The 26100-nt window shown below is 36.6% G+C and overlaps 1 protein-coding gene across 1 annotated transcript; it reads left to right on the top strand.

Annotated features, from left to right (window-relative positions):
* Positions 1-211: 211 nt before the first annotated feature.
* LOC143864847 (esterase/lipase/thioesterase family protein) lies at positions 212-25760 on the top strand. The gene is made up of 13 exons (XM_077375706.1): positions 212-439; positions 4928-5012; positions 5123-5193; positions 6316-6430; positions 6850-6929; positions 9817-9901; positions 10943-11023; positions 13526-13620; positions 13931-13981; positions 17812-17892; positions 22442-22514; positions 22608-22685; positions 25398-25760. Exons 1-13 carry the CDS (start codon positions 342-344, stop codon positions 25428-25430), a joined length of 1026 nt encoding a protein of 341 aa, XP_077231821.1. The 5' UTR covers positions 212-341; the 3' UTR covers positions 25431-25760.
* The last annotated feature ends 340 nt before the right edge of the window (positions 25761-26100 follow it).

Raw genomic sequence — 26100 nt, 5'->3', positions numbered from 1 at the left:
CTATGGACCCCTATCTATGTCTGAGCCCAACAAATGAATGGTAAGGATCCCCCACACAATGTATTTTTGGGGTGCACCACCATATAAAATCTCTTAAAATCCAATTAGAACACTAAAAGAAAGTGATGTGTGCCGTTATCAAAATAAGGCAATGCGGATACCAGTCCCAAAATGAAACATGCACAAATAGGGCAACAGTATTAGTGACACGCCACGCCACGCCCCACCAGCGGGCCACGTTACCCGCCACTTTAGTTTTTCTGTAAACATCAGAGAGAAAAAAAGAAGAAAAGCCAACGCTTTTCATCTTCCCTTTTCCAAATCTAATCTCTGCAAAATCCATGGAATCCTCTCAACTCTCTGCTCTAGCCGAAGAGGATTCGGAAGATTTCGAGAAACCCTCGGCTTTTGCTCCCATTCCCGATCGCCCTGCAACTAAGTAAGAAAACCCTTTTATTCTCTGTTTATCTCATTTTTTTTTTATTATTTTTGTTGCTATGTGTTTTCATCGATTTGAACAATAGATGAAGGGAATCGGATTCTAGGGTTATTTATTAATGCAGTCTAGAACCTAAAAATAAAAGGCCTTGAAAATTTTTAAAAAAATTTAAAATCATGATAAGTACATGTTATGGTGTTGTTACAAAGTAGTTATTGTAGGATTATGCATTTTAGATTTGTGGATTTTAGTTTCTTTTTTTTTTATGTGTCATGTAAGTGGGTCAATGGGTTGGTGATGTGGCACACCTTTGTGTTTGTATCTAAGGAGTGGTATTTTAGTGAAAATGTCGAGGATTTGCAACTAAAATAGAAATAGAAACTTTGTTTTAGGAGTTGCCTCCAATCAACCCTTCCCCTCTTTTTAAAAAAAAAAAATCTTTTTCCTCTGTTTATTTATGTTACGTCCAATTAGGCACATAACAGATCAACACTTGCATTTGCATGTATGCCAGGTTCTCGCATAGCGATTTTGTTGTGCTCTAGTTAATTTTCTTTTGCTTTTATTATTTTTGATGTTATGTGCTTACATTGATTTGGACAATAGATGAAAGGAATTGGATTCAAGGGTAATCTTTTAATTCTTGATATGTGCATATAATTACGGTGTTCATGGGGTAGTTGTAATGTAGTTATTATGTAGTTGTGGGAATTTGTTTTAGGGCTGTGGGTGTTCGTTATTGACTTATTGTTGGTATGTGCTTTCTTGAATTTGAACAATAGATTAAGGGAATCCGGTTCTAGGGTCATCTCTTAATGCATGATATGTGCATATAATTATGTTGTTTATGGGGTTGTTGTAGTGTGGTTATTATGTACTTGTGGGAATGTGTTTTAGGGGTGTGGGTGTTAGTTAATGCTTATGCATCATGTAATTGTGTTTGTATTTAAGGACTTGTATCTTAATGAAAATGTATAGAATTTGCAACCAAAACAGAAACTTATGTTTTAAGTGAGTCATGGTTCCTCTCGAATTAAACCCTTAGGTGGTCCGGTTGCTGGGAATGTGTTTTAGGGTTGTGGGTGTTAGTTATTGCTTAAGTGTCATGTAAGTGGGTTAATAGGGTAGTGATGTGGTGATGCTTTGTGTTTGTATTTAAGGGCTTGTATCTTAATGAAAAATAGACAATTTGCAACCAAAACAGTAACTTATGTTTCAAGAGAGTCATGGTTACTCTCTAATTGAACCATTAGAAGGCCCAGTTGCCTTGAATCACCCTCCTCCCCCCTACTTTTCTGTCTTTTTCCTTGTTTATTTGCGTTACGTCCAATTAGGCATGTAACAATGAAATCTAAAATGGAATAATAAAAGGCCTCGAAAATAAAAATTCTAAAATCTGCACTTGCATAGCGATTTTTTTGTGCTCTTGTTATTTTTTTTTGGATTTTTTAAAATGTTATTGTAGGTTGCCATTTCGGATTTGAATTTCTTGTGTTCTGTTTGTTATCTTTGATTTTGCTATTTACAAGGTGTGAGAATGTACGGAAGGTACCTGCGCTGTGATAATCCGCAAGCCGAGTTTGTGTTTGAAAAATTTGAGAAAAGAAAAGAAAAACGAATAAAAGTTGTGTTTAGATGGTTTGAGTATGGGAAATCTAGGACCCGCAGGCATTGGAGGTATGTTAAAGGATGCAGGAGGTGAGGTCATTTGGGCATTTGCAGGACCAATAGGGATATCAGATGCTAGTGCGGAGGTTCAAGCAGCTCATCAGGGTTTTAAATCTTTGGACAAAGATTGCTTGGACTGAGTGATTGTTGAGGGAGATTCCCTTCATGTCATTCATTGGCTTAGTGGCTTCTTTGCCTCGCCTTGAAGATTCATGCTGTTTTTTTGTTGAGATTTAGGATATAGTGGGTGGGTCCTTGATTGTCTTCAAGAATATCCGTAGATCTGCCAGCTCCGCGGCGGATGATAAAGGAAATGATATGGGTAGGTTGTTGAAATAAAGGAAATGATATCTGTACTTGGGGAGTGACGTGCCGGGCTTTGTGCCTTGATCGTCAGCTGCGGGTAATGGCCGAGAGGAGAAAGAGTGAAAGTTAGATTGAGGGAAGGACTGATCTCAGCCAAGACAAAGGGAGATGAAGGAGATGAAGGAAAGAAGGATCAATATCAAGAAAGATTAAGATCATGAAAAGAAGGGTATCAAGAAAAGATCAAGATCAAGATCAAGGAAACAAAAGAAGATCAAGATCCAAAAAAGATCAAAATCAAGAAAAGGGTATGAAGATCAATGGGAAGAAAATAACGGAAAAGAGAGTGATTTATAAACCCATCTCGGAATGTTGAAACGGGGGAAAAGAAGTAGGGTTGCAACTTGCGTAGGGTTTTACCCGACCCGCATCTTGACTCGAAATAACATGGGTCGGGTTTAGAAATCATAGTTCTTGGGTTGGGTAGGGTTTTAGGTTGAAAAACCCAGCTCAATCTTGGGTCGGGTAGGGTTTAAAGAAAAAAACCCCGCAACCCGAAACCCAACCCGATTCTTTATAGGTGTACTGTAGCTTTCTTAAATATCTCTTGAATCACATGACAAATTATTTTCAATATATTGATATAATTGTTTAATTGAGGTGATCATATTTGTGAAGTGTAAAAATAGTTTCCTTCTTAGGTTTATGCGTTTGATGGACATAAATTTAGAGATTTTAGGTGGGAAGATTTGTCGTTTTCTACAAACTTTGAAATTAGTTACTATCCTACGATAAACAATAAGAACCCGAGTCGACCCTGAAAACTATCTCGGGTAGGGTCTGGTTTATGAATCTCGGGTTTTCCCATATAAAAAACCCTCCCGACCCGAGATAATTTCTCGGGTAGGGTACAGTTCTGTAAACCCCGACCCGCCCGACCCGAGTTGCAACCCTAAAAAGTTGGAACAATTGATAAACCCATCTAGGAAAAGGTGCAAAGGGAGAAAAGAATGAACAGTTTATAAACCCAATCGTGAAGGGTGAAAAGGGAAAAAAGTGGAAAAAATGAATGTATGATGTAAGAAGGGAGGAGAATGAGAATGAGAATGAATATAGGATGTAAGAAGGGCGAAAGAGAAATTGAATAGTAGAAAAGGAGAGGAGAGAAGAGAAAGAAAGGAGAGAGAGGAGAGGGCGTACCTTAACGCAAGAAAGGCTTCTTTTCACTTTTTTTCCCACACTTCTCTAGAACTTCCTCCTCTATTTCTATGGGGTTGATGTTTCTTTTGTCAAGGTTCGTTTTTACTAAAAATAGTTAGTCTGTATTTACAAAAATAGTAAGTTCATACTTACTAAAATAGTAAGTTCATAATTTGAATGACTGATGTGTGAGTTGGTGCTTAAGTGTTGGTAGGCATCATGAAAATGTATGAAAGGTGGGCCATAGGTGATGTGCACATCCCCCATCTAGGATAAATAAAATGCTAATATTTCAAATAAAACGCTAATAAATGTTAGAATTCCTTTTTTTTCTAACGGCCGTTAAGATGACTAAATCACCTCATCCCTTAAACGAGGATTGTACCATTGATATACTTTCTGAGTACGAAAGAATCTAAGAAAAGCTCATTTAACGGAACGAAGATCCATCTAGACTAAGACATAGAGAATGTACACAATAGAACAAAATAAGGAGATTTATTTTTTGAAAGGTTTGATGACATTAATAGGAAGAAAGGAATATACTAAGCCGACCGAGATGGACAACAAGAGCAAAAAAAAAGAAAAGAAATACAACAGAACAAGAAAAACAAAAAATCAAGGCGGGAGGAAATCGAAAAGCTCAAGCTCTTGCTTCCCCGCGCCTTCCCTAGAAAAATTATCAGCCTCATCAATTGCAGATCTTTTCACATGCTGGAATTGTATACACAAGATGGATGATGGCATTCAATTAGTTAAATAGCAAGCAATTTGGATTTAGGACAAAATCGCCCGAATTTAACTTTGGTATATACGTATTAAGCAATAAGGTTCGAATCACTTCTGAGAGATGCTGATGTTTATGTTCAACCACTATATTTTGTTGTTGACTATTCCATAAGAGGTCTGTGAATAACCAAGACAACAACTATCCATTGTCAATTGTAAAGTGAGAGACAACCAAGCCAAGGATGTCAGAGCTGAGGGGAGGTAGTAGGATGCAAAGTACACTCACAAGATACGATCAAAACAGTAAATACTCCGGACTCAAGGCTTTTGATAGCCATAAAGAGGGAACTACCAATGCCCATGTCCAAGATTGTCCCTCTTGTCCATTCTATTTATATTTGCATTTAATGAATGGCCATTGTACTATAAGTTAGATCATGGGATTAAACAATATATAAGGATTCTGGAAAACTATTTTAATGGTTTGGCTGAATTTGACCTAAGTTGTATAATGAGGTAAGCTTCTCTATTTGTGTGGATGAATTAGGGTAACCTATTTCATTTTATTCTCAATTGTGCATGCAGGACTTCACTAGAGAAGTATGCACCATTAGAATGGTTGGGTTATTTTGACCAAGAGGACGATGTTGTCATACCTGGATCAAATGATGTGAGTAATCATTTCTTTGTTTTTTTGAATGGCGTAATCATTTTTTTGCTCATTGATTGTAGGATTGTTAAAAATGAATAAGGTCTCTTTGCATGTGCGTTGTTGTTTAGGTTTTTCACATATACTTGGCAGGATCGCAAGGACCAGTTGTTTTTTGTCTACATGGCGGCGGTTATTCAGGGTACATGTTACTCTAGCTATCTAAGAAGATTTTTTTTGATCTTATAACTTGTACTTTAACTGGCTAGTTGTATGCTTAGATACATTATTGTACAAATAGCATGTTAGATTCTAAATATCAACTAATCATTTGCTTAGATGAACATCAAGGGAGAAACTTCACATTGTATTTCAGTTATTTTATTTTGTCTGATTATGTATGATTGCTTGCAAAACTCTCTCTTTTTGAAATATGGTCACATACACTCAGCGGCAAGACTGCCCGACCATAGCGATGCTAAACTGAAGGGAACCCTTGCAAAAACACAGCGGCAAGACCGCGGACCACCTAGTTGAATCCACTTCACCCAACCATATTTATAATGGAACTGTAAAATGCAAAATTAAAACTGATGAACATGGTTAGGTGACGTATAACGGAATTGTGAAAAATGCAAAATTAAAAATGATAAACACGGTTAGGTGATGTGGGTCTGATGGGTGCCCTTGCCATTGGGTTTTTGCAAGGACTCCCTTCTACTTTTTAAAAACGCGGATGTGACGTGGAACACGGCCAAGAAAAATACTTGTCGACTTGGCGCGGACGCGGCCAAGAATGCAGTTGACGCGGTTGGTGTGGTCATAACTCGGGAGAGTTAAAGGAGTTTTTATTGACCCCATAGGGCAAAACACGGAATGCGGATGTGGTGCAATGCGGAACGCGGTCAAGAAAAATCCTTGTCGACTCAGGCGAGTTCATGACATGAGTTTTAAACACTGCTCCCTTCTCACACACGTGTATGCATGTATCATTTCCAGTTATTGGAGGTAAGCTAGGATTGTTGCACGTGAGAGTAGCCACAGGCTCACTTTTCAGCAGATTTTGTCTTCATTCACGAGGTGGTTGCTCTCACATGCAACAGCCCATCCACGAAATTCCTTCTGCGATGGTCGCTAGCAAATCCTATGTGTGTGTTTGTGTGTGTGTGTAGCAGCAGATAAATTAGTCTTACTTGTCAGGAAAACTATATCATTTCCAGTTATTGGAGGTAATTGGTAAATATGTGCAGTTTACCCATTTATAACTTCACGTTCTTTACGTCATCTTTCATGGAGATCGTTAGAGGTTTGTTGATTTGGCCAGGCTATCATTTGCATTAGCAGCAAGTAAAATTAAGGAGAATGCTCGAGTTGTAGGGATGGACCTGAGAGGACATGGCAAGTCATCCACAGACAATGACCTGGACCTATCTATAGAGGTATATACTTCTGCGGACTAAGAATTTATTGCAAGAGTATAAGTTTATATAATATACTTGTTCCTTGGTATTTCTTGAAAACTTTTGGTCTTTTGGTGCTGTTTTATTAGAAATCATGACCATAGTTTAAAATTTCGTCCGAATCCGAAATTTTGGATTTCGGTTGGGACCGAAACCGAAATTTTGCGAAATACGAAATTTCACGAAATCCCAATCGGAATATCGGCAGAAATTGTCGGAAATTGAGAAATTCATTTAAAAAAATTAATTAATATTGTTCGAAAATGAATACTTAATTATTTTTATACCGGATTTCGGCCTAAATTTCAGGATTTCGGCAGAAATTGACACCGAAACCGAAATTTAAAACCATGATCATGACCATGCACGAAAATCTAATGGGACCTGATCATTCGCAGACTCTATGCAATGATGTTTTGGCTGTTCTGAAGGCAATGTATGGAGATTCTCCACCAGCAATTGTGCTTGTTGGCCACAGGTTTTTCCCTTGACGAGTTAGTATTGCTGATTTAGTTATGATTTATAATTTCATGTTATGCTAGCATATCCCGGCAAAAATTACATGTGGCAATAGAATGCTTATTAATTTTGCGGTTATGTTTTTCTGAACTAACATGAACATTTTCTGATGTGTCTTTCAATTTTTTTTAAAGTCTGGCGACTTCAAGCATATGCTAAATCTGGTTTGAGAGTCTAAAATGTTAATTCTCAAGGGTTCAGTCTCGTGCTTTTTGGTGTATCTCTCAATATTGTTAGTGCCATTAGTGGCCTTATACACTAGCCCATTCTAAATGCTTATTGGTGCAGAATTGAATTTTTTAAACTCTTGTCAGTCAGTTTTTTTGTGTCTTAAATTTGGGAAAGCTCAATCAGTTCTTCTTATTGTTGGATCAATTTCGTTTCAGAGTTATGATTTCATGGCATTCAAATTTAGTCTTTGTATTTGTATAGGAGGACGTTATATTACGCAGAGGAATTCATGTTGTTCTTAGATCTGACTTTAGACACGGACTTAGCTCTTAGACATTTCTACTATCACATTGTAGACATCATAATGGGGAGTGGGATGCATTTGAAATTCTCAGAGAGCTCTAAGTCTGGATAGAGGACTCCCTGCAGACGTGAAAACTTATGAAAACTATCTAACCTAATATGCTTTCTAACCTTTTTTTGGTAGGTAAGCTAGGATTGAACCTTCGATCTCTTGGTTGAGGAACAAAGCCATTTACAAATGAGCTAGAGGCTCAACCCCAATATTCTTTCTAACTTGATTGTTAATATGGGCACTGCTTCAAAGTCCTGGTGCTGCTGTTAGGTGCTGTTAAAAAAATATTAATGTGTGTTAGCTGGGTAAAAATAGTTCATAATTAACTGAAGACTATGTAACTTATACACGGACATTTGTTTGTGGCAGGCATGGACACGAATATATCACACTACAAACCCGGAAAAACAGCACCCCAACATGTACTTCTGGATATAATATGATAAGAAAAGCATCTTATTATATAAGTAAATAAGTACTTTTCTTAATTTGTGCGTAAGTAGGTTGAGGGATACCATTCAAAAAAAAAAAGTAGGTTGAGGGAGATACTGTCAAACTGAAGTTTCTTTGAGGTGATAGAAGGGAAGAACAGAAAATACAAAGAGGGAAGCAGACTAATGACTTGTGGGGGAAGAGTGGGAGTTAGGTCCCACGGCTTGTCTCCTAATTTATATCATGTGAATGGAAAAAGAAATTACATAATTTGTTTTTGGGTGTTTACATAATTACACTTAAACTAAAGCATGCTAATTAATATTCTGCCCATAGGACTTGTGTAAAATAATTATTATCCTACTTTCCACATATACAAGAATACCAAGGCCTTGGGGAAAATCTTTACCCTTATTTTTTTTTTGAATAAGAAAATCTTTACCCCTATAATTGTCATAAATGTGATCCAGCCACCATCTTAGCTGTTAGATTTAGTTTTTGTTATGGGATTATTGGACATGTGCTATTTCTCTTTTAGGCAGTATTTTTATTTGATTTATGTGTAGAAGACCGGGACTTGTACTATTTCTCTTTTAGGTAGTATTTTTATTTGATTTATGTGTAGAAGACTGGGACATGTGCTATTCTCTTTTAGGTAGTATTGATTTATGTGTAAAAGACCGAGAAATACCTTCTCAAATAAGGATCAAACACGATGTCCAGCAAGCAACAAGAAGAGATGCAAGAAACACAATCACAAAAAACAAGACCACAAGATTTACGTGGTTCAACAATGTGCTTATGTCCGTGGGAGAAGAGTTTCACTATTTCGGTTTAGGGTTACAAAACTCTCATTTCCTCTTTGTCAAGAAAAACTCAAAGAAAACTCATGCCTGTAACCCTAATATGTGGCTTATATATCAATGCTACTACATCAAGAAATTACCGAAATATCCTTTAGCACAAATAAAAAATTATTTTTTCCTTCCGGGACATTGTCAGCAGTCCCTTAGGGTGTTGTATCACTCAAAGAACAAACTCGACCTATGTGCTTCCCACACATTAGTCTAGCATTTTGTTTAGCCTATATGTTTGGGATTTCCACATCAGCCTATGGTCCGCCTTACCTTTTTTTACACAGCCCACTGATCTTTTTAAATCTATCTTTAGAGCCTTCTTGCCCTGACCCACGTATTTGTTATTTCCTATTAGCTACCCCTAAAATTCGCTTAAAACCCTTTTACTACCTTTTATTTTAATATATTACTCTAGTATGAGGACCCACCACTTAAATAACTAAGCCCTCCATATAAATATCCATGAACCTCAACAAAGCCCCAATATTGTAAAAAATGTGAAAGAGGACTCTCCCTTTGTTGGCTTCACCCCCATGGTTTCTCCATCATTCTCTTTCTCCCATCTTCGACGTCTCTCATTCCCATTCTCTTTGTCAAAAATATCAAGATCTATAGGGAACAACAAAGTGTTTGACAATACAAATGAAGTTACTGTCACATGCATATGTCAAAAATATCAATGTATGTCATAAGTTGTACTCTTTAGATATTTCTTTGAATGGTTGTATTCTATAGATTTTATTATAATTATTATTATTCATCTAATTTTGTTATTATTTATGTTGAGTTCTTTCCTTGAGAAAAAGAAAAAGGTATAACTTTAATATGTATAACTTTTTTGAATGACAAAGCAACATGATTATCGATATTTTTTTGGAAGATATAGATAGGGTTTTTTTTGTTAATTAAATTCATTGTGCTTGAGTGTTGATAGAGGTTCTTATGCATCTTGCTACGATACTCTTTGCTGTATTATCTATGAAATAGTAATGATTAAATATAGATTCTGACACGCATAAAATTGTTTGCAGCATGGGGGGAGCACTTGCTGTGCATGTTGCGGCAAAGAAAGTGATACCTAACTTGCTTGGCATGATTGTGGTTGATGTTGTGGAGGTACATTTTGCAGCAAAACCATGTCTAGATTGCAGTGTTTTAAAAGGTGCAGGCAAGAGGCAAGGTGTTTGGCCTTTTGAGATGAGGCATAAGCCGAAGGATTTTCCTATTATATATTATTTTTTCAAAAAATAAAATAAAATAGAAAAATATTGGAACCATCCGTGCTTCATTTTCAGACATAAATCATTACTCACTAAATGTAGCCCTAAGTTTTTCTCTCAGCACTTCTTGCGCATTTACACAAAATCCCTCCTAATTTCACTGTAGAAAAGCCACATGGCACACTAAAACTCTTTTGTACACTCTAAATTTGTAAACAATCTTCGAACTCCAAAGCTACAGGAAAAACGCAGAGAAATAGTAAAATAAAGTTCTGTTGAAGAGATTTTTTGTAGAAAGAAAATTCATAAGCAAATAAGGGTTTCTATTCAACCCACAAAAACACAGAGAAATAGTAAAATCAATTCTGTTGAAGAGATTTTAGGTAGAAAGAAAAATTCACAAGTAAATAAGGGTTTCTATTGACCCCAAACTTCACATGTAAATGAAAGATCTCAATGAATGACTAACCAAAATATGTTGGATTTTAATTCTGATCAGTTCCTGTCTAGTAATTGCAAAAATCAATATTTTTTAAAACCTTGCCCTAAAATCCTCTCTATTTCAAATGAGAGTAATTTGGTCTGTAAGATAGCTCTCTCTCTCTCTCTCTCTCTCTCTCTCTCTCTCTCTCCAAAACACACACCCACCCACACACACACAACCATAATTTAAAGCATCATATTTTTTTGAACTGATAACATCATAGTAGTTTGAAGTTAAAAAGAGAAGAAAACACCAATTAATTTATTTTTTAAATTCACAATTTCATGTGAGGCTTACACTTCAGGGTTTCGAGGTTTATGCCTCAATGGACTGACCTCAGGAATATGCCTCCAGGTATGCCTCCAACATCTTTTAGAGCACTGCTAGACTGTCTGAGATAAATTCCTATCTGTTTCTACATGCCAACTCTAAGGAACATTATCCAAACTTCAGGGGACAGCCATGGCATCTTTGATTCATATGCAGAAAATCCTATCAAGCCGAATGCAACATTTTCACACCATTGAAAAAGCAGTATGTACCATACCGTAATTTGAAGCCCTTTCTGTGAATCTTTTTGTTTGTGTTTGAACTTAAATTTCCGTTTCTAATCATGCACATCATTGACCTGAGAGGTGAGACTGTAATATTAAAAAAAAAATTATGTATGTACGTGTGCTATGATGCATATATTTTTTTATGGACCTTTACATATATCAAAGGTTATTTTGGTAGCTAAAGGTGTCTTATTAGGGTAAATTAGTATTTTCTCTCTAAAGCTCTACTATGAAAGTTGGTAAATTTATGGACAAGAGAAGATTACACGTCATCTCCATTTGTGCCCTTACAGTAACTTCATAGGAGCAGGCAATGATTATACTTCTATTCATTAGAAATGGAATTTCCATATATGAAGATAGAAAAAGAGAGTAGATTCTCAATTTTCTCAATTTCTGTCTTATTTCAGGATTTAAGTCGTACTCACTTGTGGTATTGACTGTGTCACGATCTTAGAGAGTTACCTGATTAGTGGGCCACTCTTCTCTTCATTTTCTGGTTTCTGTCTATGCTTGGTGACCCCTGAGTTGTGGTAATTTGTTTCACCGGTCATGGGGGTTGTGCATTTGAGACGTAGAGTATTTTAAGTGTAGTATTTGATTTCCTTAAAAATCCGGACGGTGGATGTGCTTAAAACAAGTGGGTTGTGTCGTTTCATCTTATAGAACCATTGATCTCTACTCTCCCCACCGAAACTATGTTGAAAAAAATCATTGGAGAACAAAACGTTAATTCAAACTATGTTTAAAAAAATGTGAGTTCCTGGGTCCTACCCTGTGCTGTTCCTCCTTTTTTTTAATAGTAAAATTTTTATAAATGAGGGTTTTCTTTTAGACTTGAATTTAAATTTGGAATTTGTCATTGTTATTAATAGTTAGCTGTAACCATAGTGTCTGGCTTTTCGTGGCTACTATGTTAGAATTAGTTCTATGTGGCTGTGCTTCTGATTCCTTTATTTTTTATTTTTATGTTGATAGGGTTATTATAATAATTATTCATATTTTTATGCTTCCTCTTGTACTTTAGGGTGGGATGGATTTTTGTGGGGAATCATATAGAGAGTTTCTTGGGTGGATCAAGAAATAATCAGGTAGAGGTATGGGCTTCGGTGCAAGGTGTTAGATAGGAGTTCCTTTCATTAGTTAGGTGTAGAGTTTGACGGGGAGCTTGGATTTGGTTCTGGGAAGAGTTAGGGGTCAGTCATGTTCCTTTGTGCCATGTTTATCTTAGCCTGTCTAAGTTAGTATGTGAGAGAAGGGTTCATATTTTCGATTCTTAATGAAGTAGTGTGGAGGGATGGGCTGGATTTCATGTGGTAATCTTAAGGATGAGAAGTTTGATTTGCTTAGAGCTACTGTGTTTTCTTGTAGATGTGTCAATTGTTTCCTCATTTTTAAATGATTGTCTGATTTGGGCACTATACCCCAATGATGTCCTTTTAAAGTTCCTTTTTCAGTGTGTGATGTGCAAGGAGGTCGAAGAATCTTGTAACCCCATCTCCTTATACATTGTTCAGTGGCAAGGAGAGTTTGGATGGAAGTTCTTACTTGGTTTGGCATCTATTGGGTCTTTCTTTATGATTTTCTGATTTAATTGAAAAAAATGGCATTATTGGTCCTTGGGTGTAGAACCAAGAGAATCAGAGAAACTTGGAAGATAAAGAGAGATCATTGGCGAAGCTTGTATAGTAATTATAAAGCCTCATTTTTAGTTGGTCTATCATGAAGAAAGAATGGATGGTAGACTATATTTGAGACTTGTTTAGGAAAGGGGACTGCCCACTCTCTCCATCCAACTATGAGTAATCTGAACTTTGATGGCTCCTCATTGGGGAATCCAAGCCCGACGAGTTGGGGGTGTTCCTCCAGAATTTGATAGCGGTGGCCTATTTTGATCCGATAAGTTTGAAATACTCAAATGAAGTGAAGATTTGTGCCCTTTTGACTGGCCTCGAAACCTCGGTGGGCATTTAGAGGTTGAAGGTTACTCATGTTACATCATAACACGAGCAAAGAATTGTAGCCCAGGTTTTTGCAGAATGACACATACTATAAGATCGTAGAAATTTGCACATGTGAAGTGCTTATGCTTTTAGCAGACTCTTTTGCCAATAATGGGTTCCATAGGGCCTTGTTATTTGTGGGGCAATCTCCATCCCATTGTAGCTCTCTTTTTCCTTTTTCAATAAATTTTCATTATTGTTTGAAAAGAAAAAAAGTGTTGTCTTTTCCCTTCTATTGTATTTATGTTGTTTAGATAGAAAAGCCAATTTATCTGAAATGTTCTTTAGAAATGGCACTCACATGCCACCACTGTGATCCTATCATCTCGTTGTTTAAGGAAATAATCCTTATTTGGTGGATAAGATATTTTTGAAGTATACGGATTTTGTGTAATTTTATTATCTTGTTCATAGTTTTACTTGTGATGTGTTGGGATTATCTCAGAAATGCTCTTGAAACATTGATCTTTGCATAGATTGAATGGAGTGTCAAAGGAGGCTCTTTAAGGAATTTGGAGTCTGCTCGTCTCTCTGTTCCATCAACATTAAAATACAGCGACTCAAAGAAATGGTACGCACTTGTTTGTTCAATACCCAACATTCAATTTGTTGATTTTGTCTGATTTTTTCTCTGATGAATTCATTTTCACCTTGCACACTTTGATGGAAGTTATCATGCATTTGTAATTCATGTAGGCACGGATTTAAATTTCAATTTCATTTTTTTTTTCAAACTAAGGTCATTTCGGCTGAAATTTTTACAATTTCAGTCAAAAAATCCAAATTTCGGCCAAAATTTAAAACAATGCATGTATGTCTAGGTGAAACCTTCACTCCCTAATCCTACATTGAGCATCTCTGATTTTGAAGGTGTATTGCAGTTATACTTACCGGACACCTCTAGAGGAAACGGAAATATATTGGAAAGGATGGTATGTAAAGCTAATCTCTGCTTCACGTTTGCAGAATGATTGTTCGTTAAGGATGAAAATATATTTCGGAGCTTTCCTATGGCATTTCAGCTGAAAACATTACTTCAAATGTTTTTTTTTTGAATTTTATTCCTTTAGTTTTTTGGATTGTCCACATGTCATTGTATATTCTTCAGTGCAAAAGTTCACATTACTGCTTAGGAAGGGTATGTTGGGGAAAGTTGACTCTAACTCCATTAGTTGGAGTTCTTACCTTTTGAAGCTTGGAGAAGTGACAAATGATATCAATTGAATACAATCATTGCAAATGCCGCTCTTACATTCTTTTTGTATGAAAAAAATATAAGTTAAAAAGGCAAATCAACAATCTATCTGTTTACTTCAGGCTTTACCTTTTCCAAAATAATTCTAAAATTCCCTTAGTCAACGGACAGTTCCATTTATGGTGGCATGTTTCTAATGCTATTTTTTTAAGATCATATGACTTATCATTCGACTTTTATGATTCAATTCGTACTGCCATAGTATTTTTCCAGATTCAACTTGAAAGCTATTTGGCAAACAAAAATTATGCACAAACCTTGCTCAAATATATAAGTAGACTTTAATGATTGATAATGGTTTCAAATTAGTTTTTATCTTATTATTTCAAGGGTATTGGCATTCAATAGAAGGTAATATACTAAATATAGCTTCCTCGTTTAGGACTGTCAAGATCCTCTATATAATTTGTCACCACATGAGAATGCCATGAAATGTCATGAAGAATTGATAGGTCATGTTAAAATTTTATTGATTGGGAAATATGTAAATTTATTAAAAGTAAGCCGTGCAATTACGATCCAATTTACAATTCGATCTAGTCATCTTATAATTGTCCAATACAGTTTGATTTCTAGATCATTAATCTATATAAGCAAGTACTAATTTAAAACTCATACCTGGATAATCAAAATTTTAACATGTTACTTCACTTCTTTATTGATAAAATTATGGGTAAAGAAGGGGGTTTAATTGATGTAGAGCATGGAAGAGGAAAGGGAAATAGTGGAAGAGGAGAGAAAGGGAAAAGGGAGAAAAGGAAGAAGAGAAATAGCAGGAAAGGAGAGATAGTAAGAAGAGAAGAAAAGTCATGCAATGCATTATTCCAAAAGCTACCAGTTCAATACAGTCAATACATCAGGCCCTCATATATACATGGGTAATTGAAAGTACTAAATAAAATAAAAACAAAATATCTAAAGGGCAATATTGGGCTCCCACAGGCTTGCGACCGCGCCTAGAATAATTCTGAAACGGGCACCTACAATCCCCATCATTTCTCCCTGGCTTAAAAGTGCTCTCCTCCGGAGAGTGTAGAGTGTGGTACTGCTCCAAGGTACCTTGATAAGGAATATGATCTTCCACATTGAATACGAGACTAATATTCATATCACAACATGTAAGTCAATTAAATATACATTAGGGCCATGCTTACAAATGACACAAAAAAGGTCCAATGGCTTGGGCATGTAACTTTTTGAAGGAACGGCGAGGGTAGCGCGCAAGGCGAACACGAACCATGACATAGTCCCCTTTATTAAATTCAATATCCCTATGGTGTACATCAGCAGCAAGTTTGTAGTCTCTTATTTAAGGTAATTTTCCGAGGTAAATGAACATGCAAATCACGAATGTCTTGGACAAATGAATCATCCGAATCTGATGGATAGGTCAATGGGCTGGTGACAGGTGACTATGAACACTCTCAAACGGACTGTTGTGAGTAGACCAATTGACCGAACTATTGTAGGCAAACTCAACAGTTGGTAATAACAAATAGGGGGTCGATGGGCTGGTGAGGGATGACTCCAGGAACACTCTAAAAGGTTCCCTTGCCAGTCTGGGTCTCTCATTTTCGATTTTTATTGGCATTACTATAATGGGATTTCAATGGGCTTCATTTTTTATGATTAACTGAACTATTGTAGGCAAATTCAGCAATATGTAATAACAAATCCCATGTACTCGGACGATCACATACCAAACACCTCAACAAATCACCTAGACCAAGATTAAGTACCTCAATTTGACCATCAGTCTGGGGATGAAATACTGAGAAAAGCTTCAATTGGCTTCTAAAGAGTTTCCACAGTGTCTTCCAAAAATAACTAACAAATTTAACATCTCTGTCAAACACAATGGAGGTGGGCAACCCGTGAAGTCTTACGACCTCCCGAAAGAACAACTTAGCCACATGTGAGGCATTAGCTGTTTTGCTGCAAGGAATAAAATGATCCATCTGTGAAAATTTATCCACCACAACAAGAATAGAGTCATGTCCCCTAACTGTCCTAAGCAACCTAAGGGCAAAATCAAAACTAACATCATGCCGCAGAGTATGTGGAATAGGTAATGACTTGTACAAACCAATGTTCTGCTTCCTAGATTTTTCTAATTGGCACGTGTGACACTCGGTCTCAATCCGCGCAATATCCCTTTTCAAGGACGACCAATAAAATTGGCCCTCCACTAATCCATTCGTCTTATCCCTCCCAAAGTAACCGGCAAGCCCACCGGCATGCAACCCCCAAACTTGAAATCCCTAAGAGAGGTACAAGGGATGCATAACCTAGACCTGCTAAATAGATAACTGTCTTGAAGTAAGAAATCAGTAGTGTGTCTCAAGTGTATGTCTCAAAAGCTTTCCATGCACAACTTAAAATGGTGCTCTTCCAGTTCAGAAATTCTTCGAATGGTTGAATACAAACTTGATTTGGGGCAACACAAAGTCCCACAGCTATTGAGATCAGTCAAGCTTCAATTAACTATTTGTCTGAGGACAGTAAGCACTATTGTCCTTATTTAAAGAAGTTGTGCATTTTTTCTTCAAAAAATACTAGGTCCATGGTTAACAAATCAATGTCTCTTGGTTCAATGCGGTACATGCACACTACAGGACCTAGTTAGCGAACAAGAGAGCTTCATTTGCATAATGCGTACCAGGGACATGATGTTTTCAAACTGAGTATGCTATCCTGGTTCACATGAGTCTCCAAAAACGGTCAACCAGGATGCACTTGTACAGTGTTTTGATTAGTGGTTCAACTATACTTTTGGGACCCTAGTAACACTCAGTGGAGCTTGTATCCCAATTTAGGATCTCTACATCACGAAAACCTTAATCATTCCCCTGTGACCTTGTACAGTATTGGGACTTTGTACACAATATTGAACTCGGTACATGATTCTTACCATTGTCTTATCCATTTCCCTTTGTTACAGGATGGATTGTTTGATTAGTCTGTATATCCTTCCATAAGATATCTTAATTTCATAATTATTAGTTCCTACAAATATCTATTGTTTTGTGGCCACTCATATTCAGAACTAGTATGTTCCCCAAAACTAGTAGGTTCCAGACATCAACTTCTGTAACTATCTTGCTGCTATTTCTGGCGTTACAAGCAGCCTTCGTTTAACTACTTCTGAGCGGACTATATTTTCTACTAGTTTATTCTTTCTTATCCAAACTTTTCTCATATTTGTGAAATATAATTGTGTGTTAATCATAAGTGACACAGTTGGCATAGCAGCCGTCGCTTCAGCATCGTATTTTTTTTTGTGAAAAATATCAGCATCATATATTTTGAATACCATATTTACATATTTCAATCCTTGTAAAGCTTGTAACTGCCCTTGGAAAGTTTCTTTCTTTACATATGTTTCTAGTCCAAGCTCAATATTCAGTTTCTTTTGTTTTTGATTCAGAAAGTTGTTTCCGCATTATTTATTCATGTGCTCCTGCCCAAGAAATGGTTAACAAAAAGCTCTTTTATGCCTTATTCCAGGTATGAAGGTCTTTCTGAGAAGTTTCTATCTTGCCCGGTGCCAAAGCTGTTACTATTAGCGGGAACAGACAGATTGGACAGGTTCACTTTTTGGCGTACTTCTAGTAATAGATCTATATTTTTTTTTCATTGGCATGTATCTCACTCACAAGATGCCCGACCTCCTATACTTTAGAGTGTTGTCAAACATACAGTCTTTGGGTCTCACCTTTATCATCAGTGTACGGCCTCTCTAATATCTGAATGTCTGTTTAAACGAGTCCCGTCTGCCAACTTTTGAACAGGTTATCCATACCGAATTTTTTTCTATTGGCATCCTATAAAGTATGCAAGTTTCTGCAACTGATACGCTGCTAAAGTAGGATGCCAATTCACCATAATTGATCTAGTTGCTTAAATAGCCCTTCAATATTATGTATCATATAGCTTTAGGGACTGTTGAAGAATAGATTGAGCCCATCATTGTATGGTCATAGGGGTTAATATTTTATCTTCATGGGGTTATATTCGTAGAAGTTCATTTTTCGGTTTTCATTGTTTTTAATGTTTAAGTCTCTAAGTTCACTTTGGGTTATACCGTATCTTCGTGGGTTAGGTTTTGTAACCACATTAACGTCTTTCCCCTCTTCCTCTGATCTCTTGTTTTTCATCTTCAAACTTTTAATCTTGATTTATATAATGGTATCAGAGTGGGCTCCGAGCTGAAAGCTGATCAGAACCCTCCATATGCATATCGTGGAGGTTTTCTAGGGTTTGGTGATGAAGGAATCAATCAGATGCAAACCAGTTTTTGAGATTGGTTCTTTACTTCTTTTTTTCTTTGATTTTTATATGTGATCTGAATTGTAATGGAAAAAGAAGAATCTAACTAGAAAAATGTATCGATTATGGGAAGTAGTCACACTGACCACCAAGTATGATGATCGTCACCGTTAGACTCGGGAGAAGTTATCTTGAATGGGTTCAGTCGCTAAGAAAAATATTTATTGGAAGTCCAAAAAAATGGGTTATATAATAGGGAAATCAAAAGAGCCAATAGGGGATGATCCATCCCATGGAGATTGGGAATGCGAGAATCCCACTATTACGTAATGGTTTCTTCATTCGATGGAACCAAATATTTCTCAAAGCTTTCTGTTTCTTCGAAAATCACTTAAAATATGGAAAGCAACAGCTAGAACTGACTCCCAAAGAGATGATTGTGCCTGTATTTATCAGTTGCATAGGTAAATTAAAACAATTCCGAAAGGGAATTGCTTGGTTGAGGATTTCTTTGGACTTCTTAGACAGAAAGTGGGAGGAGCTTGGTTAATATTAGCCATTATCTTTTTCACTCCTAGACATTAAAAGATAGATAGAGTTATTTGCTGGTCTCAATTGAATTAGAACCTCAAATGGTTCAGGTTTTGGCAGAAGAGTCTATTGAGATGAACCAGTATTAATTGTTGCATAAATGATAAATTGGATGCCCACTCCTGTCCTAGAAGGCCAATATCCTCTTCATTTGGTTGCTAAGATATTTACTCATATTGGATGGTGTGTATTATAAGACTTTTGCTCCTATAGCTAAGCTGAATTCTATTTGTGTACTTCTTTTAGTTGTTGCGCCTCATTCTTGCCCTTTGCATCAATTAGATGTGAAGGTGTGTCTTCTTAGAAAGGTCATATGTGGTTTAAAACAATTGCCATGAGCATGGTTCGGAAGATTAAGTGGTGCTCTCCTCAATATTGGCTTTCGAAGAGGTATGTATGATCATAATGTCTTTGTTCAGAAGATGAAGGCTCTCATTACTATTTTGGTAGTATACATGGATGAGATTGTTCTTACTAGGGATTGTTGTGAAGAGATTCTCAAGGTAAAGAAGTACCTTGGAGGTATTTTTTTTATTAAGGATCTTAGCCTTCTCAAGTGTTTTAGATCTAGGAAAGGCATTTTCATTTTTTGGAGGAAATATCTCCTAAATCTTCTTATAGATACCGTTCTTCATGAGTAAAATGTGTTGTTGGTCCGATTGGGTTGAATAATCTGATTCATGGACATATTTCAGAGTTTTAAGGGATGAGCAACTTGGAAAATATATTTATTTGTCTATTATACATTCTGACATTACTTATGATGTTGTAATTTAATTCATTCATTAACCATCAAACATCATTATCAGGTTGTCATTCATGTTCTAAAGTAACTGAAAGGATCACCAGGTAAAGGCCTTCTGTATCAAGATCGTAAGCCTTCTGTATCAAGATCATAGTTACTTTGATATAAGAGGGTACTGTGATGCTGATTGGGCTGGTTCGTATAATGATGGGAGGCCTACAAGCAATATCGTGTATTCATTTGTGATAATTTGGTGACATGTAAGAGTAAGAACCAATTTGTTGTTGCTTTCTCTTCAACTAAAGCTAAACATCGCTCGCTGGTGCGTGCTGCGTCTGAGCCATGGTTTCAAATTTCGGTCCTCACCGAAACCGCAATTTTGAAATTTCGGACGAAATCCAACTAAATCAAATAAAGTAATATTTTATCTCGTAAAAAATTTCGGTAATTTCGGCAGAAATTTCTGGAAAATAGTAAATAATGAATAAATTCCAGATTTTTTGGTAGTATTCCTTAAATTTTGGATCCCGAAATTTCGGTCGAAATAAAGTAAAGTTTCGGGTATTAGAGATTTCGCTTTCGGTCTCCACGGAAACCCAAAATTTCTGGTTTCGGTCGAAATTTAAAACCATGGTCTGAGCTAATGTGGTTTCATTCTCCTCACAGATATGGGTATTGAGGTTTCTATCAAGGATTCAAATTTCGGTCATTTCGGCCGAAATTTTAAAAATTTCTGAAATCTATGCCCAAATCCAAAATTATTTCAGCCAAAATTTTAAACCATGGTTTCTTTTCCTATGCAACTCTTACCTTGATAATCAAGCCACAATACATATTGCTTCTAACCCAGTCTTTTGTGGGAGGACTAAGGTCATAGAAGTGGATTGATAGTTTATTTGTGAGAAAGTCTCTTCTCAGACTATATTCACTCCATTTGTTGGATCTTTATCTCATTTGGCTGATATATTTACTACAACTATTGTTCAGGCTCGTCTTCATAATATTCTTGGCAAGCTGGGCATGTGTGATACTGATCTATGCTCAAGCTTGAGGAGCGTAGAAGTATAGCTGGGGCCCATTATTGTATAGTCCTGGGAGTTATATTATATATTTGTGGGGTTATATTTGTAGAGGGACATTTTTATGTTTTCATTGCATTTTATGTTCAAGTCACTTTAAGTTCACTTAAATGACAGGCTCATTTTGGGATTTTAGGTTTTGCAAAGATAATAAAATGTAGGGCAGGTTAAAGGTGACTGGTAGCAGGTTTCAAGTGGAGTATAGACTTTCAGCAACGTAGGGTGTTGAAATATGATTGGAAAATAAAGTGAAGGTTTTAGGAATGGTGATCGGTTGGTGTAAGGGTACGAATTAGGGGTTGGGAGGTATTAAAAGACCGAACCTGGAGCAGAGTATGGTTTGCAAGTTTTATGGCAATATAGATCACTCCTGAACTGAATTGAAGACTAAATAAAAGGAGGAGAAAAAAAGCGAAGAAGAATAGAACTGGAATCCTCCAGGGTTTCTAGGAATCACTCCTTGGCTTTCAAGGCATCACACCGAGACGAGGAGCTTGAGGCTTCTCACGCCAAGACATGCAAATGCCGCAGCAACCAGACTTCTTTATCCAGTCAATCAATTCATGAGTTCAATGGTGAAAGGCCTTGCATAGACGAGGGAGGGAGGGAGGGAGGCTCAACCCCCCAAAAATTGACCTTGTACAATCGAACTCTAATCCTATTCTAAGTTGGAACATGGAGATAAAAAATAAACATAAGACCTATTTGAACCTCCTATTGGACCTAGTGAAAAGACTACCTAAAACCCGTGAAAATTAGACGACTCTTGTTATAATGTCAACGTGGCCCCTTCGTTATTTAATAACTTGTGATTTTAAAACATGAATGGGCCTCCCCTGACTTAAATGACTTGCTTATAAAGACGAACTTGCCCTTACAATAAAAGAAAAGACATATGCATCCCTATATGGCTAGGGAATCTTCCATGTAGGTCCCACTTGAGGACTGGTTGCTTTGGCTTCTTTTCTGTCATGGTTGGTCCCCATTACTCATTTCTTTTCCTCTCTTTTAATCCTTATTTATATCAGAGACATCTTACCATGTCGGAGCATCCAAGTTTGTTCTTTGAATCATGACCTATAAAGGGAAAATGCAACATTATGTTACTTCCCTGTCGAGAATTTGAACTCCATGTTAAACACTACTTTTCACACGATATTAGCATTGGGATGTCATCGAGTTGAAGTTTGTGAACACGGTAGCATAGGTGTAGTTATGAACTTTCAAACAAATTGGGAGTTGGTTTCTAGCAAACATTTAGTTGTACAAGCTAACTTGTTGCTCTCGTATACTTTTTTAGGTTGCTGCTATGTTTTACATTATTACTTTCTCATCTAACTGTATAAATTGTGCATGGTATTGTAATTTCTGTTGTAATTGAGATGCCTTGTTGGGGTACATGTGTATATGCTCATTAATCATACCGAAAATTACCTATTTTCCACCACATTAGATCTCTCACGATTGGTCAAATGCAAGGGAAGTTCCAAATGGTGGTTGTCCGTCACACGGGACATGCTATACAGGTTTCTTTCTTCTATTTTGTATAGTAATTTTCTCTTAATTTTTCAGAAGTTTCTTACAATTAGATGTTTGTCTCACATCTCTTCATGTCACAGGAAGATGCACCCGATGAATTCGCTTCTCTTGTGATCAATTTTGTTACTCGGAATCGTATAGGACCTCATGGCATTGAGGTTAGTGCTTTCACTAATATGAAGTTTCCAAAAAATTATCAATTTCTCCACTATTTAGTGTTGTCGTTCAATCAGATAGGCCCTATTGGCATTTAGGTTAGTGCTTTACGACAGGTAGTTGCCAAAGAATTATCAACACCCGATGAACCATGGCTGTTGGAATGCTCTAGTGGCATGGGAAATGTGTTCCGAATCCTACTGTATTTCTATTCTTTTATTTTTTTTTCTCTTGCGCTCCATCGGGTTGCTTTCCTAGGAAGTGAAATGAAGTGAGCCCCACCTGAAGTGGAAGTGGAGCAAAGCAAGGTTTTAAATTTCGGCTTTGGTTTCGATCGCCACGGAAATGGAAACGATTCAGTTTCAGTTGGAAATTTTGGTGGAAATCCTGTAAAATCTCAGAAACATATGCAAATGAAAGAATTTTAAGATGAAATTTCTGGAAATACTAGAATAAGCACAAAAACACACTTAGAAACCATCAGTCCATCACATAAGCAAGACAACCATCCATAATGGTCTAATAACACCGAATACCATGTAACACGCTTTGTCGCTCATGTTTGATAATTCAACACATAGTTCCTTTTACATGTAATTCGTATAAATATTTATATATAATAAAGACACCACATTTCACGTGCAATTCAAATAGATATAATTATATAATATACCACTAATACTCTTAAGGTTTTTCGTTTCAATGTGTGTTTTGGTGGGGTGGAGATCAAAACGGAAACATTTTGGTCATTTCATGTTGGTTTCGGTGGAAATTTAAAATCATGGAGCAAAGTGAAGTGGAGAAATGAAATGTTTGGTTGTCATCCCTCGAAGGATGTCATTGTCAAAACAGAGTGTTAGAAGGGGTATCATTATAAACACATGGGCTTAGAAGGGGTTGCCATCACTGAAATAGGAGGATTTTCAGACAATTCACTCGAAATATTGCATTTTCCACTCTCCTAGGACATAAGATACAAATGCTAAAAGTGAGTGCCATATGCGCAGATAGTTAGTCAACAATGAGTCTCGTGTAGTTCGAGATTTTACTCCCCCCAACCAAATGCAAGAAAGTTGTTGAGATAGAACATTTTTTCAGCTTTCTATGTGCATTCCATAGAAAGAAAGCAACCGGCCAGAGCCTTGAGGTGATTAACCAGGAAACATGGATCAAATGAACAGAAAACTGGGTGAAGCACATCTTTAGAGTAGTACAATTTGTCTTTGGTTAACTTATCACTAGGATACCCAATAGACTTCAAAGATTAGCTCCAAACAGCCCTAATTCCCACCTTAGAAGCATAATAATCTTACTCTTAAAATTTTGTCGATGTTGAGTAAGGAAAGAATGGGTGCACTAGATAAACATGTTTTGATTTCCTCAAAACTTCTTTGAGTCGTGATGGCTATTCAAATTTAAGATGCTTCATAGAATTAGTGATAGGTGTCATGATAATGCTAAATCCTTTATAAACAGGGACTAGCCATTCAGATGAATGACTCCTACAAAAAGACAATTTTCCAACAAAAAAAAAGTAGCACGGAGAAAGTAAAATGGATTACAACAGGACCTTACCTGTTCATGCAACAAGCTAAAACCAAAGAAACCAGGAAAGAAAAACTTCAAATAAAGTTCAAAACTTAATAAAGGATACAGAAAAGGGGGTGAAGATTTGACAAATGGGGCTGTATGGACTGCAGTGGGGGAACTGAACAAAGAGAAATTGCTGCTAAAACCAACATAAACTCGATTATTTAAAACTGAAAAACAAAGACCTTCAAAAGCAACCCCCACCAGAACCCCAATTATACCTGATCCTATTTAAAATAAATAAAAACTATTTCTTCTAAATTCCAAAAAACAAGAAAATGGCAGGTCCCCAAGTCCTAAAGAAGATTGGACTTTCGAACAAACTCCATTGATATTAGATTGACGTCATCTCGTCATGATACTGTAGTTGTACAGCCAATTTAAGGCTTGTCTTTGTTTTCTTTTGCTTCAATAAACCTGCATGGGGACTAGAACAATGTAGTTAGGTACTAGTGGGGCCTTTGGGCCAACTGGAATCACATCAATATGCTATTCAGGTAATGGAACTCAGGCCATCTAAGATATTTTCTTCCAATGTATAGTAAATCTCTACACTCCATTTCATTGAACAGATTTAATAAAATGAAATGACAAAAGATTAAAGATGCCCCTTTCCCATTTTTCACAACAAACAATTTGAATGCCCAACCATCTCATCATGCTAGGGTGGAAATTGTCATACTACGCACCATATTATCAGAATTCATCCTTTCTTGTTCAAACCCTTGGGAACCTTTGTTTGAGTTATGATTGTCATACTATGAGCATATCATCAAAATTCATCCTTTTTGTTCAAACCCTTGGGCACCTTTGTTTGAGTTAAGATTATCAGAATTCATCCCTTTTTGTTAAGGGATTTGCTAGCCAATTTCACGGAAAAGCCATTTCGCAGAAGGCTTTTGCATGTGAGAACAGCCACATCAGATAAATTAAATGAGTAAAGACAAAATCTGCCAAAAAGTGAACCTGTGTGGCTTTTCTCACATGCAAAAGTCAGCCACGATATGGCTTTCTGCGAAATTGGCTAGCAAATCCCTTTTGTTAAAACCCCTTATAAACCTTTCTTAAAGTTGAGACTGTTATATCAATATCCACCCTGAAAATGTGTTCTATATCTTTTGCAGATACCTGGCCTCCGTCGACCTCTGCAGCAGTGACACAGTACTAAATCAAAAAGGGAGAAGAAGATTTGACACCAGAGATGCATTGACTGGATGATATGAGTTGAATTTCCTTCACCATTAAGCCCCTGATGGCAAATCATACTTACAGTTAATTATTTCTGTACTCTGCATCTCCTCTTCTTTGAACCAAAAAAAAGATGCATGCTTCTGAATGCTTTGAATTAGAGCTCTATTTGTCAGACTCAAATATGCCTTCATCTGTGATGTTTGTTTTGGTTGAATTTCTAGATGTAAGATTCCCAAGCTACATTAGATTATAAATGATTTTTAAATGGGAAAAAGAAAATAACTTTCTTTTGCAAATGCTTCATCCGAATCCCATGCTGAAACAGATTGATCTAACCCTTCAAATCTGAGAGAACCCTTTTAGCAGTTTTCCTGAAATCAAATGTTTGGAGGAATGTTATGGTGTCCTACACAGTATTCCCAAAGGAAAAAAATAATGTAAAATTGGGCTTTTCTGTTGGGCCTCATAACATGGGTAGTCCACTGCCCACAACTCTATCTGATATTCCTAACTGTTCAAATTATTAACGGTAAAAATCAAAAGATGAAAAACTGGACAGGCGTTACAAAACTCTACAAATTTTAGGTTTAGAAAGCTTCAAAGCAGGAAATTTTGTCTGTGGCTCATGGCTCATAG

The sequence above is a fragment of the Tasmannia lanceolata genome, unplaced genomic scaffold, assembly GCF_043159265.1.
Source record: "Tasmannia lanceolata isolate RefF3 unplaced genomic scaffold, GAP_Taslan_0.1 ptg000054l, whole genome shotgun sequence".
Taxonomy (NCBI): Eukaryota; Viridiplantae; Streptophyta; class Magnoliopsida; order Canellales; family Winteraceae; genus Tasmannia; species Tasmannia lanceolata.
The sequence above is the reverse complement of the archived record's forward strand: the minus strand, read 5'-3'. Positions and strand labels throughout refer to the sequence as shown.

Coding starts and splice junctions, on each gene's coding strand:
- LOC143864847 (XM_077375706.1), top strand. CDS start 342: ATGGAATCCTCTCAACTCTCTGCTCTAGCCGAAGAGGATTCGGAAGAT. Junction 5,194..6,315: donor CATGGCGGCGGTTATTCAGG/GTACATGTTACT, acceptor TGATTTGGCCAG/GCTATCATTTGCATTAGCAG. Junction 22,515..22,607: donor ACACGGGACATGCTATACAG/GTTTCTTTCTTC, acceptor TTCATGTCACAG/GAAGATGCACCCGATGAATT.